Source organism: Colias croceus, chromosome 1, assembly GCF_905220415.1.
Source record: "Colias croceus chromosome 1, ilColCroc2.1".
NCBI classification, from domain to species: Eukaryota; Metazoa; Arthropoda; class Insecta; order Lepidoptera; family Pieridae; genus Colias; species Colias croceus.
The window spans coordinates 13,178,467-13,198,691 of NC_059537.1; the positions used below are offsets into that span (position 1 = coordinate 13,178,467).

The following is a 20,225-nucleotide window of genomic DNA, read 5'->3' on the forward strand; positions in this document are numbered from 1 at the left end:
TCATTTTTTTATTTTATCAATAAATATTGCAATCACAATGGAATGTTAAAAATTAAATCTACAATAATTATAATTTAAACATCAGTATATAATAAATTATTTGTGCTGACACAAACTATTAAGACAAATTATGGTTAACATTGACCTTAATTTTGTATTCACTAATGTTAAGGTAAAAATGCATTTATCCTAAAACTAATCACGCAGTAAAAAAACTTGCGCATTGCACTTTGTTGAAACAAAAAAAAACAACATTAACCTTTTGGCTTTAGTCTTTATGAAATTAATAGTACTGGGTCACGAGTGGCCGAGTTGGTCAAGCATTTGCCCCGGAATGGCGCGAAAGGATGCGGGTTCGAGTCCCGCCTCGTGATCGAATTTTTTATATTAGTTATAAATTTATATAAATTAATAGTAGTCAAATTAACGCTTAAAAATAATACCAGCATGAAAAATACTGCACTTTTTTTTTAATTGTGTTAACCTTTGTATGTTTGTATGGCCGCCACATTTCTCATAAATGCAATATGTTAACATATTGCATGCTATAATACTTATAAGATCTGTAATAATACTTTTTAATTTTGATTCTGTCACCTTGATTTGCAGATTAAGTGGGAATACTATTACCTCACGAGAAATTTTTAAAGTGCATTGTTGTGCCAATAAATGATATTATATTTGTTTTATGAAATATATAAAACATTTTTTTTTAATTAAACCATTTTATTGTGAAAAAAATTCCTTAACTTCCTATAAATAGTTTAAAAGAGATCAATAGCCTAATTCTAAAACTTTGAACTTTAAAAATTATATTAAGTAAGGGCTAAAAATCACTTAGTACTAAGATTGCAATAAGTTAAAATATTTTCAAAAATTACTACATTTACTTTTTACCTTACCGTAACATAGTTACAACATTTTAAAATTAAAATAAATAATTTTTTGACATTAAAATCATAGATAACAGAGTAAACTACTAAAATAACTTTTGTACAGCAAAATAAAATTAACAATAAACAATACTTCTTATGTAACAATAATGGATTCAAATGAAAAAAATCGTAAATAGTTAAAATACAGATTATTTATCTGAATGTAAAATAGTACAGATAAAACAACAATACTGACTGCAATCTAAACAGTTACGTCTTGCTGCACAGACGCTAAAGTGGCCTCTATGATCAGATTAAAGTCCAATTCGTTGAGGCTCGCTTTGGCTGTGAGGAGATCCAGGAATGTATCTAATGGAGATAGACGTTCACCTGATGGAAGAGCTGCTATACCTGTGAAGTGAGATAGACAGTTAATACAAAGATAAATAACAATAATAATAGACAAGTTGTTCTAATTGTTATAGTCTTTTTAGGGTTCCGAGCCACAAAAGGAAAAATCAAAATGATCCTATAAGAGTGCTTTTCCATTTGGTCCAATAATGTGCGAGGATGTGTACCGAGGAATGCGTTTGTAAATAAATAACCAATACTATCGCTTCAAACGCTAAATGAAGCGATATAATTGGTTTTTATTTACCCTTATAGGATCGTTTCGATATTCAAATATTGTAGAGTAAGATCCCAGAGCGATAAGACATAACTTATTTTCTAAAAGATGAAACTTTAAGTTCTCAGTAGTGTCTCATGTACTTTGTATACCTGCGTGTTTGTGAAGTTTGCCCAGTGACACCTGGGCAGGTACCAGGTGAGAAAGGTGACTAAAAATAAGAGTTACTTTACTTAAATTTAGATGGCTGATTTTTAGATATATTTTATAGAATATCATTCACTTTTCATGGACCAAAACTTTTGTCAGACGCTTTAAAGCTCCATCCATCCATCCATCCATCCATTCAGCCCGGATAAGTCCACTGTTGGACGTAGGCCTCCCCCATACTGTGCCACAGTTGCCGATCTTTGGCTTTGCTTAACCATCTGCGCCCAGCTGTCTTAACTATATCATCCGTCCATCTAGTGGGAGGGCGTCCAACAGTGCGCCGTCCGGTTCTTGGTCGCCATTCAAGGACCTGTATTCCCCAACGAGCATCGGTCCTGCGGGCTATGTGGCCTGCCCACTGCCATTTTAGTTTGGAGATTCTGAGAGCAATGTCAGTTACCTTCGTTCGTCTGCGAATTTCCGTATTGCGGATCTTGTCGCGCAGCGAAATTCCGAGCATTGCTCTCTCCATAGCTCGTTGGGTCACTCTTAATTTATTTATCAGGCCCTTTGTAAACGACCATGTCTCTGCGCCATATGTTATAACTGGCAACACACACTGGTTGTATACTTTTGTTTTTAGGCATTGCGGTATGTTTGACGAGAAGATCGTGCGTAGCTTCCCGTAAGCTGCCCATCCTAGTTGGATTCGGCGGTTTATCTCCTTCTCGAAATTGGATTTACCTAGCTGGATCGTTTGTCCCAGGTATATATATTCCTTGACAATTTCGAGTTCACAGCATCCCAGAGAGACAGGTTTAGCTTCGATGTGGGCATTGAACATAATCTTTGTTTTATCCATATTCATCTTTAGGCCTACCTGTTGAGATACTTTATGGAGGTCTTCTAGCATTTTCTTCAGGTCATCAAGAGATTCCGCCATGAGAACTATATCGTCTGCAAACCGAAGATGAGAGAGATATCGCCCATTGATGTTTATCCCTGATTCTTTCCAATCCAGAAGCTTGAAGATGTCTTCTAAGGTGGCAGTGAAGAGCTTGGGTGAGATCACGTCTCCTTGTCGTACGCCTTTTCGTATAGGGATTGATTTTGTGTTCTGGTCTTGGAGACGGACTGTCATATTGGCCTTGTTATATAATCCTCTCAGTACTTCGATATACCTACTATCTATTCTGCATCGTTGAAGAGCCTGAAGTACAGCCCAGGTTTCCACCGAATCAAACGCTTTCTCGTAGTCCACGAATGCTAAACAGAGCGGCAGATTATACTCTTCGTACTTCTGTATAATCTGCCGCAGCGTGTGGATATGATCCATGGTACTAAATGATTTGCGGAAACCGGCTTGCTCGGGAGGCTGGGAGTCATCCAATTTTCGTGTTATGCGGTTTGTCAAAATTCTGGAAAAAAGCTTGTATATGTGGCTCAAAAGTGAGATAGGTCTATAATTTTTTAGGAGTGTCTTATCACCCTTCTTGAAAAACAACACTACGCTTTTGCTCCACGACTCTGGTGGGGTAGCGTTCAGGATAACGGAATTGAATAACCTTTGTAGGACTTGTAGTATTGGTTTTCCACCAGCTTTAAGTAGTTCAGTTGTAATACCGTCTTCCCCTGGGGCTTTGTTGTTTTTCATTTGTTTGAGAGCTGATCTAATTTCATACAAGCTAACATCTGGGATATCATCGGTATGATGGCGAGTAAGCTTGGCTCTTTTATCTTTTTCATTCGTTGGCGGCTGGACCTGTGAAGCATATAGATTGCTGTAATATCTTTCGATTACTCCTAGCATCTCTGACTTGGACGAGACAAGAACATTGCTTTCGGTCTTCAGCTGAGTCATCTGGCTATGTCCGATGCGGAGATCCCTTGCAAATACTTTGGAGCCTTTATTTCGCTCAATTGTATCTTGTATGTGGATCGTGTTAGCTTTCCTAATATCATATCTCAGTGACTTGGAGTCTGGAGATCTGCTTGTTAAGTTGTGAGTAATGTTCTTTGTCCGTCGACGTTTGTAACCTCATTTGGCGACGTTCTTCCATGAGTTTTAGAGTTGCTTCCGAGATCTTTTGGTTTTTAGTTTTGCGGGGCGCCTTGAAATGCGTCAAACCAGCTGAATATATAGTTTTTACTATGGAGTCATTTAGGTCGTCGACAGAATCAAGGTCTTGTAGCGCTTCGAATTTATTATGAAGTTCGAGCTGAAAGCTTTCTTGTTTTTGGAAACTTGGATTTAAACGACGAAAAGTGGGTCTGACTAGTTGCGATCTTTCCATCCGAACATTGATATTTAACGTTCCTCTAACCAAACGATGATCGCTACCAGTTTTAAGCCTACTAATCACTGAGACGTTGTTAAATATATGTCGTTTGGTGGAAAGAATAAAATCAATTTCGTTCTTAATAGATCCGTCTGGACTAATCCAGGTCCACTTTCGTTGCTTCGGTTTTTTAAAGAATGAGTTCATCAGGTACAGGCCCTCTCTCTCCATAAAATCCAAAAGCATTTGTCCTCTGGGGTTCCTGACTCCCGTTCCAAAAAGTCCAATCCTTGTCTCGCCTGCATTCTTTGTGCCCACTTTCGCATTGAAATCGCCCATGATCACAGTATAATGTGTTTTAGCAAATTTAATGGCTTTAGCGATATCTTCATACATGGATTCTACTTCTTCATCTGGATAAGCTGTCGTCGGTGCATATACTTGTATTACTTTCAGGGAATACCGTTTGGTCATTTTGAGTGTAAGATATGCTACCCTAGCCGACACGCTTCCTATCTCAGAAATATTGTTCGCAAGCGACTTATTAACAAGGAATCCAATCCCTCCTTGGGACTTTTGGTCACCCTCACGATGGTAGAATAAGTTTCCAGATTTAAGAATCAATGTGTCCTCTCCCTCTCTTCGGACCTCCGACAATCCAATAATATCCCATTTCAAACCGCTTATTTCTTCTTCCAGTTCGTATATTTTCTCGTCATTCCGCAGAGTACGTGTGTTATAACTTATACGTTGCCAGGTCAAGTCGTCGTCGTTGATAGCCGTATCTCTTCCGGAGATTCTTAGCACCCCCTGCCCCGCCGTGACCATGGCCGCTATCGTAGCCAGGAATAGCGGGGCTGCCGGGTACTGGGGGCCGGGGGTTTAGAGTTGTACTTGTCATGGTTTTTATTTTTGATTCACATTATGGGGGGAATTTGCCATAATCACCACGCTTGACAGGCGTGTTGGTGATCGCAGTATGGTGGTATGATTCTCAAGAGGCGCTGCTGCCCGCCTCTCGGTAGAGGTCCCTTAGTCGGCTTTTACGACATCCACGGGAAGAGATGGAGTAGTGCTATTCGTGAGCGGCACTACACGCCATAAATAGCTCATATAAAGCTCCACCAAAAATAAAATATAAACTTTACTTATTTTTTAATGTCTGATTTTTTAATATGTTATCAACATAACTATTACAAAATTATATTTAATCAGTCAGACAAATTGGAATGACCAAAAATCCACTAAATCTTGATTATAATAATGATATTCTATAAAATATATCTAAAAATCAGCCATCTAAATTTAAGTAAAGTAACTCTTATTTTTAGTCACCTTTCTCACCTGGTACCTGCCCAGGTGTCACTGGGCAAACTTCAAAAACACGCAGGTATACAAAGTACATGAGACACTACTGAGAACTTAAAGTTTCATCTTTTAGAAAATAAGTTATGTCTTATCGCTCTGGGATCTTGGACTATTGAAATATGGTGCGAAGCAACGTCTTAAAACACAGATAAGGGAAAAATTGTGAAAAGGGTAAATTTACAGCTACAACATATAAAAAAAGGTTTATACGGACCCTCTGTGCTTGAATTCGACTCGCACTTGACCACTTTTCTTTCAAAATAGTTTTTAAGGTTTCTTGGTTATACAACTTTATTGGTGTGTTAAATAAATAAATCTATACGAATATTATAAAGGTGAAGAGTTAGTTTGTTTGAACGCGCTAATCTCAGGAACTACTGTTCCGATTTGAAAAATTCTTTCGGTGTTAGATACCTAGCTCATTTATCGAGGCTATCCTATAGCTTATCATCACGCTAAGACCAACAGGATCGGAGCAATGCGGGTAAAACCGCGGGGCACAGCTAGTTAACAAATAAAGTTATTTTCATTTCTCCAATAACTTACCAGTATCCTTAATAGGTCGATGCGGGTGATGGTCCCGCGCAGGCGCAGTGACTCCACTCAATAGCGCAGCCGCATGGTCTCTCGCACGCAGCACAAGTGCAGCTTTGTTCGGCCAAGACGCTAGTGCCCTACGACCACGCCCCTCCCCCACTAGTTGTATCAGACGCAGCTTGTTGTTCACTGTGCATGTGCTGTCGTCGTCTTTACCTATGTAGTTGTTTTAATAGAGATGACATAGCTGTTTTAAATCATAGTTTTAATTTTTTTGCTTGGAAATCGAGTTTTCATCTGGTGATTGCTACTTTCTATCTATACATATAATAAATCTGTAGAAGGGTATATTCTGTACATTGAAAATATTGAAAAAATAAATAGCAGGGGGTGTTACTGGATCGATACCAAACCCAAATATGTGATTAAAAAAATTTTTGTCTGTCTGTCTGTCTGTCTGTCTGTCTGTCTGTCTGTATGTGAAGGCATCACGTGAAAACTAGCGGTTCGATTTCGATGAAACTTGGTATAATTATACCTTATTATCCTGGGCGTAAAATAGGATACTTTTTATCCTGGAAAAATACGTAGAAAAAAATTAATCTTAATTTTTCAGTTTTATCCATAGACGTTGTTCCGTAGAACCGCGAACACACGTTGCGTATTATTATAGGCCTAGCCGTATTTGGGAATTGGGTCCAATAGGTATTTATAAGATGTTATTGACAGAGGTACTCAAAATGGAGAAATAACCATCCACGCGAAGACCGACATCCGCGCGGACGGAGTCGCGGGCGGAAGCTAGTATGTAATATGCGTGAAATGAATGAAACACAAAAAGCGTCCTGTGTTGAGACACTTCATAATAATTGTCTGCACACTGTTATCTTTTCAAACATCACCACAGAATACATAATAGTAGCTAAACGCTACAGAACGGACACTCTCCGCCTCCCGCCAAAATTAAACACTTACCTCACCCCGCACGATCAGACATGTTATGGTACCCATTTCCCCGCAAGGACGATACCAACGACGTCTTAGACGAAACGCAACGAAGATTGACAACATTAATCAAATTGACATAAAGTAATTTTATTATTTTGGATTTGTGATTATCGTTTTTCGTAGAAAATGGTTAAATATTGTGCTGTTTACGGATGTATTTCATCAGAAAAACGCGAATTTTTTTTTACGCTAGTCACAAATGTGCCAACCATAAAGCGTTAACACACACATTTGCAGTCTCTACAGTGTGACTGTCAAAACAATCATTTTGTATGGAGTGTCCGGGGTGTGACATCACCATAAGATATATGTTAGATGCATATGCGTGTAATGTCACACTGACAGATATAATTATAACTTTTAGACCATATCACAAAAACATTCTAAGTTTAAAATTACTGTTTTCATCATAAAAAAAAGAGTGTGTGTACTTATGTACACGCGTTAGAAGTTATACTTCTTTGGCGTATGGAAAAAGAAATACTAGAATATACAACTTGAACATAGTTATCAATTTTCATACCACCTAGAACTAACTTCATGCTGTTAAATTTAGGTGTCGGTGTGCGCGCGCATCGTAAAAATTCACTCTCATCATTTTTCTCCATCGCGCCAAAAGAAGTATAACTTCAACAACCATAACATAAACTATCATACTCACTGGCAATAATAGCCTTCAGCACGTCAATCTGCAACTCAAACACGTTCCGATGTACGTACTGCGCGAACGCATGGAACCGTAGCGTCTTATATCCGAGATACGTGAAGAACGAACTGAAGCCCTGCGGCAGTGGGAACGCGAGCGAGTCCGTAGACACGTAGTACTGTTCTAGCAGCTTGAAGAGAATCAACGCGTGACTCGGTTCTAGCTCATCTCTGTATGGATATAAAAAAGTAAATGGGTACCTAGGGTGAAAATTTTGTACTTTTCAATGGTTTTTTTATTGATCTGAGAATAAAATTTGGTTAAAGGGAGGTATTGTTTTTTTAGCATAGACAAATGAGCATTATTTAAAATTGATGAATAGTTATCACAACAACACAAAACGAAATAACTTGTACAGAATAAATAAATAAATATTTCTGGACAATTTTCACACACGGCACAGTCTGATCCCATACTAAGCTTTCGCTTGTGTTATGGAAACCAGATGGCTGATAAACATACATATATAATTTTAAATAAATACTTATATAGATAATTAACACCCAGACACAGAGCATACATCTATGTTCATCACACAAATATTTGCCCCGGGTGGGAATCGAACCCACGACCCGAAGAAAGAATGATTTCTAGTTCGATAGAATTCATTACACATGGTTTTTTTTTCAATCTGATTGGATACTTATGTTATAATACGGACACTGACATTAAGATTTGCCTTACACTAATATGAAACAAAAAAAAAACTGCAAAAAAACACGCACACCGTGAACAAAATCAAAACCAAACAAAACAATAACCTCCTCCTTTTTTTGAAGTCGGTTAAAAATGAAAATGAATGACAGCTGAAACAAAAAACTTAGCGAAACCAAATAACCAACAAAACCAAGCGACCAAAAAAAAAACAACAAATGAAAATGAAAACCCAAAACAACAGATCACACAAATCATACACGTATGCAAAACCGCGCGGTTGGTGCGGAAGCGGTATCGCAGCTGCCGCTTTCAGCGCTGCACGGCAGAGCGCTCTAGACGCGTCCAGTTGTGCAGCGGCCCAGCGGGTTGCGAGCGCGTGGATTCCGCTTTCAAGCGCTCCAGCGCTGCCGTTGTTGCTTTCGCGCATCAGGTGCACGCTTACGGCGCGTAAATTCTAAATTTTAATTTAAACAATGGAATGACAGTTATTTTTTTTTTTCACTTTAATGTAACGAAATGATTATTCTTGCTATAAACATACAAAAAACAGTTTATTAGGCTGGTTGCAGAGCTTGACCGACCATCAGTGCGTACGTCAGTCGCGCTTGTCATATGTATGGAAATTCATGACACCGTTCATAGCTATAACGACCATACGCACGCGTATTAGTGTCATAGTCATAAACACAGACTAATAATAATATACTACGTATACAAGTCATAAACAGAGGCGGCTCGCCCTAAGGAGCGCTGGTGCAGTGAACTCCCATAAATAATTATAATAAAATCATACTCCTTAATTTCATTATTAATATTAATTATTACTATTTAAAATCAATCGTAATCGTAAAAAACTACTGGCAATACCAATGAATATATCCATCATTCCATCATTCCATACACCTGTAGTTATAATACTATAATAATAACGCGCGTAGCGGAGCGCTGATGATTGCGCTCCAATGAAAAAATATTTAGTACATTTTCTAATACGAAATCCAATAGGAGTGAAAGAGATAGTTTTGTCAGAGTCCTGCGCGTGAAACAGAAGATTTTCTATGAAAAAATAGCAAAATTCGGAGCGCCGCTCCCGCAAACGTTGCCGGTTCGTTTTTACCGCGCGCCACAAGACAGCGATTGCGCGCGAGGTTGCCACTCAAACTATATAAACAAACACTCTAGTCAACTTGCACGCGCGCGAATGTATATTCGGGAATTTTCTTATTAAAATCATAAGATACGTGTTGACTGTTGAAATAGCCTGTAGTTATCAGTATTACTTGTGAGTGTTAAAATGGACAATTATAATGGGGCGTTCATTAAAAAGTGTGTTAAAACGTTACAAATTCGGCTTGAATTGAAAGCTAAGGGACCGCCACGGCCTGGACTTGACCTTACGCAAAAATGTACGACAAAAACGAAAACATATACGCGTGTGTTTAAATCCGAATAATATGTGAAAACACCGTGGTTGTGTGGTTGTGATGAACATGAAAGCAACAAAATATTTTGTTTTCCGTGTCTTTTATTTGAAGCGGGCGCGGCCGGCGGAGGTGAGAGTGCTTGGACTGAAACGGGCGTTGACGACTTAGCTCATCTTTCAATCAAGATGAAAAAACATTCACAATCTCGGTAGGTACCATTTCAATGAACTGCAATTGGCGTCTATCGAACGACAAGACATTCGTAAAGCAGATTCCGCGTACCGAAAGTCAATACGCGAGTTCAATGACCGTGTCGATAAAAACAGACATATTTTACGAAGGCTATTAGATTGTGTCAAGTTATAGATATTATTGCACACCAAAAAGAAAGACGTACCTATGCATTTCCTTTATAAGTAATTTTTTAATTACTTAAACCATGTAGGTATTTTCAGTGTTTTATTTCAAGTGAACACCCATAAAATTTTGTCACGAGCCGCCTCTGGTCATAAACATTGTTGATGCGTATCGTCAGGACCGACGGTACTCACTGATGGTCGGTCAAGTTCTGCAACCAGCCTTAGAATATAATATAATACAAGATATTCTGTCGATTTCTCTGCAGACTGCACGTAAACTAGAATTATAATAATGTTAGTATGTAACGCAACAGCAACAACCCAGACGAAGAACTACACCGAGAAACGTGGTTATAATTCGATTATAAACATTCATACCACGTTTCACTTTTTTGTACCCATACATTCTAATAACAAAGTAACTCACAAAATACCATCCAACTACTTTTATAAAAAATTTACATTTTGATGACGTCATAAAGACAATTATTGAGTAGCGTAAAATTAGTCTTTTTTTAAATTATCAATTTTATCATATAAGTTAATAACTCACAGCAGCTATAACATGCTCCTGCTTGCTGGCCGTGCACACGTCCAGCTCGACGAAGGGGAAGGCGTCCTGCGCCGCGAACGACGCGCGGCGCGGGGCCAGCGGGGCCGCAGTGGGGGACAGCGGCGTGCTGCTGCGGGACAGCGCTTCCGGCTGTGGATGCGTATTAGTGAACTTGGAATATGTAAACGAGTAGCACGTGTAAGGGCATGAATTTGGCAAGTTCGCACCGAGAAAGATGGATCCCCACAGAAAATCGGTGTGAAATATGACGACGTGAACATTACGTGACAGCAACGCGACGTGAAGCCTGTGAATATTACTACAGTTCTCGCGAGTGAGTGTGTGAATGAGTGAGTGAGTGTGGACTAGCGTCCGTATACTTTTCTTCCTTCTTTGCAGTCAATTCGTTTCTCTATCTCTTACCCCTTTGAAATTCACTTCAATAAATTTTCATTGGTGGTGGTGGTCGCTTACCACTACGCGACTCACCAGCTCAGTTACCCGCTATAAAATAAAAAGTAGGTATTTACAGTACTAATCATTCCAGAATATTATAATTTAAAATCTACAATTACAAAAAAATTGGTTGCCTGTAAAGTCGGTATACGGGCGAAAGTTTTACGTGACAACGACTTTTTATGTCTGTCTCTCTCGCTCTTAGGCGGGCTAACCATGCCCGAGTGGAAGGGACGCGTGCCTCTCACTCGCTCTCATTGTGAGCGCATAACGTGAGCGGAGCGTAACGCAGTTTCTTGAAGTGTCACCCGGCAAACCAATTTATAAGACGTTGTCACGTCAAAAAAACGACGTGTGGCACTCGAGGACTGCCGCGGTAAAGCTATTGCATGCTATGCCTTCAAGCCACACTTCCACCCGTCGGAGTGGGGAGCGTGAGGTTTTTTCGTTACGGTATTTCTTGATTCGCTGTCCCCGCGCTGGCGCGCACTGGCGCGGCGCAGCTCACCTGGTAGCAGTGCAGGCTCACACGCAGGCGCTCCAGCACGGCGGCGGGCTGCAGGCGCGCGCGCGGCGCGGCCAGCGCGCACAGCGCGGCCCACAGGCGCGTCCACGCGTCCTCCGCGAACTGGCTCACGCGCTGGCGCGGCGACAGCACCACGGCCGCCACCGCGCTGCGCCACAGCGCCGCCTGCGACACCGACACGCACACCGCGCCCGCCTGCACAGGACACATGCATAAAAAATAAAAATGTGTGCGTGTACTAGAGTACACACGTAAGAAGTGAAACTTCTTTATGTCCTTATTTTTCAAAAAATAATTTACTATATACAATATTACAGAAATACGTTAGTCACACGCTCGTCGCTTCGCTCCTCGCTACCTATTTAAATATTTACACCGGCCGCTGCTGCAACTCGCTCGCTTCGCTCGCTCGGCTCGTGCGGTAGTTCAAAAGTTAATCTAAGATGCTCGTCGCTTCGCTCCTCGCTACCTTTTTGAATATTTACGCCGGCCACTGCCGCGACTCGCTCGCTTCGCTCACTCGGCTCGTGCGGTAGTTCAAAAGTTAATCTAAGATGCTCGTCGCTTCGCTCCTCGCTACCTTTTTGAATATTTACGCCGGCCACTGCCGCGACTCGCTCGCTTCGCTCACTCGGCTCGTGCGGTAGTTCAAAAGTTAACCTTTAGATGCTCGTCGCTTCGCTCCTCAATACCTATTTAAATATTTACACCGGCCGCTGCTGCAACTCGCTCGCTTCGTTCGCTCGGCTCGTGCGGTAGTTCAAAATATTAACCTAAGATGCTCATCGCTTCGCTCCTCACTACCTATTTAAATATTTACCGGCCGCTGCTGCAACACGCTCGCTCCGCTCGTGCATTAGTTCAAAAGTTAACCTAAAACGCTCGTCGCTATAGGGATAAGAAAAAAATGGCGCGTAACGGGAAAATGTCACGCGTAACGAAAAAATGTTACACTAATTTTTTTCCAACCCCGATAAAAAACTTTCACTTCAATAATTTATCAATTTACAAAAAATATATGTATATACAGTAGAACCACTATAAGTCGAATACCAAGGGAGACGCCAAAAAATTCGAGTTATAGAGTTTTAAGGATTTCGACTTAGGCGGATTTTGATTGGACGTAAAGAGTTTGAGGTTTATTCTTATAAATTTTGAATTCACAAAATTATAATTGAACACCTGACACCAATCAAGCAAACACGTGTTTACGTGAGTCACAGATTTATTATCGTATACTCCTAAAATGTTTTCTAATCCCTCAGCCCCCGGAATCATAGATACAATAGAAAATCTATTGTGTCGCGGTCGGATCCGGCAAGGCTCGGTCAATGGGCTAAGAAACAATAGTGTACTTACATTGTCGGCACGTTCTTAAAGTCGGTAACTTATTTTTGTTTGAACAATAGAGGTAATAAATTCCTAATGATCAAGTTGTAAAGGTTGTAAAATAAAAAAAAATATGGCGCGTAATGCAAAAACGTTACACTAAATTTTTGTCTAGCCCCGATAAAGAAGTTTCACTTCAAAAAGACGTGAGACCGGAGTTACTAAACTGACTTGCTTTCAGAGAAACACGCGCACGCTAAACGGCTTACAACTAGCAAAAAGTGTCGTTACAACTTTTTGTCTTAACGTTTTACGTCTCGCCCCCTTTCACAACGCGCGATAAGAAACTTCGTTCCAATAAACAATGTTACTGAATACTGACGCAGCTACGGTATGAGGCGTGCGCCCACGAAGAGGGCGATATGACACAGGGCTTTGTTTTGCTATAACATGCATTCGCACTTCAACCGTACCACTCTACGTACTTTAAATTGTCTCTCAATTTTATAATTGGAAAAATATACATTTGAAAAAATAATAATATCTTTTATTTCAAAAATTTAGTAATTCATTACCATACATCCCGGTCCTTTAAAAAAGGCATAATAAAAAAATTTGTTGTTTGTAAAGTAGGTTTACGATCGAGATGTTTACGTGATAACGTCTTATTCGTGGCAGCGCTCGAGATGAGACGGGAGATCGGTCCGTCTCTCTCTCGTTTTACCTGCGGTCGCGCTCGTGAGGTTTTGGTGTGACACAAGTTTCTGAACATGTCACCCGACTAAAACGATTTTAAAAACGTTATCACGTTAAAAAAGAAAACAATTATACTCACCTTAACATCACCAAACTTCAAGTGCAAAGTGAACGGCAGCCAGTTCATAAGAGTAGCGGCGGCGGCGGGCAGCGAGCGGCGCGTCACTGCGTATGTAGTGCCTACTAAATACTCCTGCATTACTTTTTGTAGACCGCCTAGACCGTCATTTTGGTTCACGCAGAGCCAGGATATTAGCTAGAAAATCGTTTTTGTAAAATTAGTTTCACAAGTGAAAAAAGATAAATGTTACCTGTTTTATGTAAAAGACAGGAGCAAACAAATAAAAAATTACGAAACAACAATATTAAATATTTATTTTTTGATTGTCGATCGTGTATGGATTCATCATTCCAAAAAAAAATATTCTAAAGTGTCAAATATTTACATTATTCTAGAACCAAATCAAAGTTCGAAAAAATAATATTTATAATACCGACATGATACAATTTATCCCTCACAAAAATAAAAACATAAAATCTCACTAAATTAACACTTACATCTTCCGCCAGATCCGTGTTGCCCTCATGCTGCACTAAATAATGCAGGACACCCAATCTATTCTCCACCACCGTATCGCTCTTGAACGTAGCAGCCAAGTCCTTCTCCGCTACGTTCATAGTAACAATATCTAAAGTGTTCAAGTCCACCATAGTGTGTGGCCCCCAGCCCACAAGTGGGGCAAGACTGGGCCCACTCTCTGTACTCTCTGAGGGCATGACTATGTGGCAGCATGGTTCGTGGTGTGGGCTTATGTCGATTAGGTGCGTGAACAGCATTGGTATGTGTACGAGCAAGTGGTTCTCTGTGAAGAGAATGTTTTCATCAATACTAATGTAACTAAACTGAAAGGATAGTTTGTTAGTTTGGACAGGCAAATCTCTGGAACTATTACAGTAGGCATTTTTTTAATAGTGTCAATTGCAATAAGTGGAATGACACTTCTGAAATTTAAAAATATAAATTGCAGAAAGATTAAGAAAAAAAATTACGTCTCGAGTTAAAAAAATTCATATGTTACAGATGTTTTCAAGCTTTTCATAATGATATCGTATGAAACATATAAAATACTTATTTACTTTTATACATAGAGAAGAAGAGAATTCCTTAAAAATATGACACATTTCAATATTATTATTTTTTCACTTACCAGCATACAATGTATACGAAGGTCGTAAAGACTTGGCCAAAGACCAGGGCAGATCAGGCACCACATTGTGCACCACGCAACCGTGGTGTAATAGCGTCACAGAGTATGCGAAGTTCACACCCGAGTCTTTCAGATCCACGTCATCCAGCACAAGAGAACTAGTCGAGTCGTCTAGTGGCTGGAAATAATAGCTACATTAAAATATTAAATTAAAACTACCGGAAATGAAATATTAACCAATTCTTTCAAAATTTATTGATTTAACGTTTTTAACTATGTATTTTAATTGACCAATACGTCAATTACAAAGTTGAAAACGTTAAAGCAAAAGGCGCAATTCCGATCCTGAAACAATTATAATATGAAACAAAAAATTAACACACACGAAACAGAAATATAGCAAATCGAATCGAATCACTTTTGGCTCTTTTGTAATTAAGTTAATTAAACCTTGTAAAGTTAAAGATGTAAAACGCACAGCAGTACCCGCTGGTTAGAGATAATATTCAACTCGAAACTATCGTTTTTTGGTCCATGCCATGACTATATAGTCATGTACTTGCAGAGGTACAGCCTTATCTGTATACGACCTGCAAACTGACGCAACGAGACAGGGGAATATTTAGCTGTAAAGTTCACACTCATACCTTGTAAAGATAATGATGACAAACGCACAGCATCCCTCGCTGATCGCAAATGATATATAGGTCGAGGCTACAGTCATGTACCCGTAAAGGTACAGGGTCATCTTCATACGACCCGCAGGCAGACGCCGCGCCATGCGCTCCCGGCATGTGCGGCAGAGACAGGGGAATGTTAAGCTGAAAAGTTTTTTTTTATTTCATAAAATAAAATAAAATATTTTTTACCCATTGAAACGAATGATGGTAACAATCGTTCGGCAGTTAAGTAGTACATAATTATGTATTGCTAAATATTATTAATGCTAAAGTGAAGAAGTATATTTAATAACTTGAGTTCAGTGGAATAATTTCACGACCAAAGTACAACAACAACAGTTAGATATATCATATACCTTAAACAACATATTGATGAAAATTCTCACCCACGATTGGAATACATACATATATTTTGGAAATTGGACTGAATAAAATATTATGACGAGGTCAATGGGAGGCGCAGGCGCAGGTGAACTCATCGTCATGCCATAATCTTTCAAATAATTCAAATATGATCGGATAAATCACGCTGTCCGAAATATTAGCAAGGGTAATACAAGAGTGGATGTATTTTTAGAGCCTAGGACAAAAAAAAATCCCTTGTCCAAATAAATAACTCTTTCTTACTCTCTCTTTTATAATAAATGTAATTGCTAAAAATTCCAAAATGCACGTTTAAGTATTTTTTTTTTTGTTTAATGAAAAAAAAAAATTATGAATATGCTAAATTGGATCGCTCGGAACTTCGGAAGGTTTAATCGTCCTTCAATTCATTTTCGCAAAAATGATGTCACCTGATATTAAATAAATATTTTTATAGGTGGCACTATTAGTATATAATTAATGACGTCATAAAGAATACCGTTAATAACGTATTTAATTAATTAACCGATTAAACAAATAATTATCATGATCGTGACTTTGAAAAAAATATGTTCATATTAAAATGAGTCAGTTTATAATTACTCTGCATACAGTAATTTTAGTTTTTACGCAAACACGTTTGCATTAGAATTCTACAATATCAGATATCACAAAAAACTTGTCAAAGTATTCTAAACAAAACAGTCATAAGGTGATGCGTTGGGTTCTGGTATAATTTTTTATTTCTTATTTTATAGACATTATATTTATTTTATAAGTAGAAAGAAACGATATAATAGGATTATCATAAATAATTTACAATGACAATTATGTATTTGCGATAGTAAATAATGTTTTATTGGAATTTGACAAAATGTGTTCTTTAGGAAAAGTTGTTCAGTTTTATGGGCTCATTACGTGTATTATGGGGATTTTGTTGCATTCTGTATCCGTTACAAATATGATAATTCATATAAATACACAAATACCATAACAAAAAAGTTTGTCAATAAACAATTTAAAATAATTAATTTTATTTTATTTTTTACTGACTCTACCATATGTCAGTGTCAGCTTTGAACGCCATTGAAGATTCGTTTCTTTATTGAAACGCGTTTTACCTACCTACTTCTATGCCTACGTGACTCCATCTTCTAAGAACAGTTCTACATTATAATTCCTGAAAAACTACAGAACCCGCAACGGATAAGAACTGTCTAGTACAAACATCTACCCAACATCAAAATCAACATAATATATGGAGCTGATTCTAACGCTCTCATTTTTTATTATAACGCATCATTTATCACAAAACGTGAATGACATTGTCTACTCATCTCAGTCTTTAAAGTATGTATTCAAATGTATTCCGTCTGCCTGAGATTATAATATCAACTTGAAACAATTTTATTTTTTTAGGAAAATTTCATCAATTCTGTTTACGGGCATGATAATTATGGGCTTTCATGGGCCTCTCAAGATTAAATAATATCTTTCATATATTTGGCCTTGCCAGAGTAAATAAAATTAGTAAATTACGCTATTATTCATTAGTTTTAAGAAAATTATGTCTATGACGTAGGTAGTTCATAACACACACACACACACACATTTAAGATTTACACAAATACATTTAAGGAACATCAATAATTTTCTGGTAATGGTGAAAATGAATATAATACACACACAGGGAATAAGGGATATATTATTATGTGCAAAACTACTTGAATATTTTACACAAAAAATTCTGAAGTTCTAGGGTTATTGCAAAACAAAGGCTATTAGAATTATTTTTCTTACCACAGTCTCATGAGGCAAATCAGCGTGAAACTGTAATGCTGATAGTGTTGGCGTCAGTTCAGTTGGAGATTTCTCTTCTTCGTCCTCAGCAAAGCTTTGAGTTGGCGCTCGATAGTGGATGTAGAATAGAACCTATAAAAAACGTAGAATGCTTTTAATGTAAATAAAAATAAAGCCTTTTTCACTCAGGCATATGAATTATCTAAAAAAAACTAGCTGATGAATACTCATGTAAAGTACATATATCTCACAAGTTTAAGAAAAGACAAAATAAAAATGTTGATTATTTTTTGAAAATTAATAAATCCATCACAAAAATATTATTCATAAATGATAATGGATTCCTAATGATAAGTTGAAAAGGTAATAATGACCTGCCAATGATATGTCAACAAGTATAGTACATAACTAACACAACTGTATTGAATGTTAATGTTTAATTATTTTTAAAATATTTTTTTCGGCATTAACACTTTCTTTAGCCATTAATATTTAGCCAAATTTATGCAATCACTCTTTTAGTTTGTAAAAAGTTTTACGAAACTGGTGTAAAAATAACACGAAGAATTTTGATTTTGTTAATATTTTAATTATTTATTTTATTTTATTATAATCTAAAAAATAAAGTAAGTATACAAATACATATTTATGATTGACTGCTCACAAGATGTCAACATCAATATAATTCTCATAATTTAATTATATCCAGGAAGCATACAATTAGAAGTAAATAAGGTCGTTATGAAGACATTGTAGGTATTTAATTAATTTATTGCATTCAAGGATAACAGCTTCAGACATCCACAATTTGAAAACTTGATATATTAAATAATTATAAAAGCAAAGAGCTATAATATATTTTTATATATATATATATAGATTAGTATAGTCAGATATTAATTCTTCCTGTTGAGTTTAAATTTTTGCAATCATTAATTGATGTTCTACCAGTGTTTGAATAAAATAAACATAAAAAATACATCAAATCTACTTCAATATCAATATATTGGTATTCAAATGTAAAACTATATGTTTGATAAAGTTAGAAGGAAAGATTCTGGATTTACTTTGTTATTGGTACTTTATTATTATTTTTATGACCACCATAATAACCTATCCATACTGATTCTATTATAATTTAACTAGCTGTGCTCTGCGGTTGCACCCGCATTGCATGATTATATATATATAAATTATAAATGGGCTATTTAACACGGAAAGAATTTTTCAAAACGGACAAGTAGTTCCTGAGATTAGCGCGTTCAAACAAACTCTCCAGCTTTATAAATTATAATATTAGTATAGATTAAATGTATACCATACTTACTTGATTGACACAATCCCATTGGGCCCAAGAAAAAACATGAACAATTGTCTCTGGCTCCGGATAAATACCATCGAAACCCCACTTGTCTGTGCCATCATCACATTCATTTAGAAACATTGGTGTCCTGTATATTTTAATACCTAAAAACATATTAATATAAAAATGTGTAATAGATTGAAAACTGAATACCTAGGTACAGTTTTATATAGCTAAATTACTCACTATAATTTATATACGAGAGAATTAAAATACTTGGATTTAAAGGTTTGTTACACATTAAAAACTTACATTCTAAATGCTTGAACAATATGAATCTGTCATTTCTTATGCCAGGACTGTACTTATTGCTCTTTCCATACACATATTGCACCATTATTTGTTTCGTGGATTGTTCTTCTACCTCTTCAGGTCCAGTCACCTTGTCAGGAAGGATTGCAACCAGATATGGTCGATAAATGGGCTCTTCATTCGCAACTGTAGGAATGTCTTTGACCACATAAACAACCAAACTATGCGACGAATTTACAGAAGCCTGTATTATGTTTAGTTTCTCCTCAAAGGTATAAAGGGTCTTCAAACTTTTTGTCTTATTCGTATACACGCCTATATTTAATACGTCTTTGCTTTCGCGTGTCGATATCCATGTCAAAATTTGTGACCCATCTTGTTCTTGGCCCACTAGACGCCACTCGCGAGCTGTTACTTCTGGAATTGTGTGTTTGAAGTGATTAATAACTCAGAATAAGTTGTTTTTGCCGACAAAAATGGGTAAACATTGAAACAGTAACATACCTTCATCGCTTTGTGATTGTAAGACACCGCAAAGCTTTACGGCTAAATTATGAGAAGTCATTATTACAATGTTTGAGAAAATTATCTCACTTCACTTCACAGTATTATTATAACGATAACCGTAAGTATTTAATAATACTTCATAATCAGAACCTTTTCTCGTCAACAGATATCGACTTTTCCTGACTTAATTTTCTATCAGCTGGTGCCCAGCTGTGCATTGGAGTGAAGATAGTTGCAGCAGTACAGCCAACATAAAAACAAAACAAAATTATAACAAGCAGTCGACACCATTGCCAATCGCATTAATCGACCAATCACAAAACTTTATTTGGCTGTAGAATTATTTTTCATTCTACGGAATTATTATCTGTAATATAAACCTTGTACGAACAAATTTATTTAAAATTTCACACAATAAGAAACATTATAACATTTTGAAGA

The 20,225-nt window shown here is 37.4% G+C and overlaps 1 protein-coding gene across 1 annotated transcript; it reads right to left on the reverse strand.

Moving 5' to 3' along the window:
• Window position 1: 1 nt before the first annotated feature.
• On the reverse strand, window positions 2–19,989 carry LOC123700900 (protein pigeon). Its single transcript, XM_045648305.1, has 14 exons — window positions 19,782–19,989; window positions 19,278–19,694; window positions 18,990–19,129; window positions 17,663–17,794; window positions 15,467–15,640; window positions 14,820–14,997; window positions 14,170–14,474; window positions 13,691–13,867; window positions 11,509–11,721; window positions 10,545–10,694; window positions 8,466–8,662; window positions 7,507–7,721; window positions 5,847–6,053; window positions 2–1,286 (listed from the first exon to the last, which is right to left on the reverse strand). The coding sequence occupies exons 1-14, from the start codon at window positions 19,840–19,842 to the stop codon at window positions 1,138–1,140; spliced, it is 2,715 nt and encodes a 904-aa protein (XP_045504261.1). The 5' UTR covers window positions 19,843–19,989; the 3' UTR covers window positions 2–1,137.
• Window positions 19,990–20,225: the final 236 nt, after the last annotated feature.

Coding starts and splice junctions, on each gene's coding strand:
- LOC123700900 (XM_045648305.1), bottom strand. CDS start 19,842: ATGACTTCTCATAATTTAGCCGTAAAGCTTTGCGGTGTCTTACAATCA. Junction 19,130..19,277: donor ATTGTTCAAGCATTTAGAAT/GTAAGTTTTTAA, acceptor ATATGTTTTTAG/GTATTAAAATATACAGGACA. Junction 11,722..13,690: donor TGAAGTTTGGTGATGTTAAG/GTGAGTATAATT, acceptor TGTCCTGTGCAG/GCGGGCGCGGTGTGCGTGTC.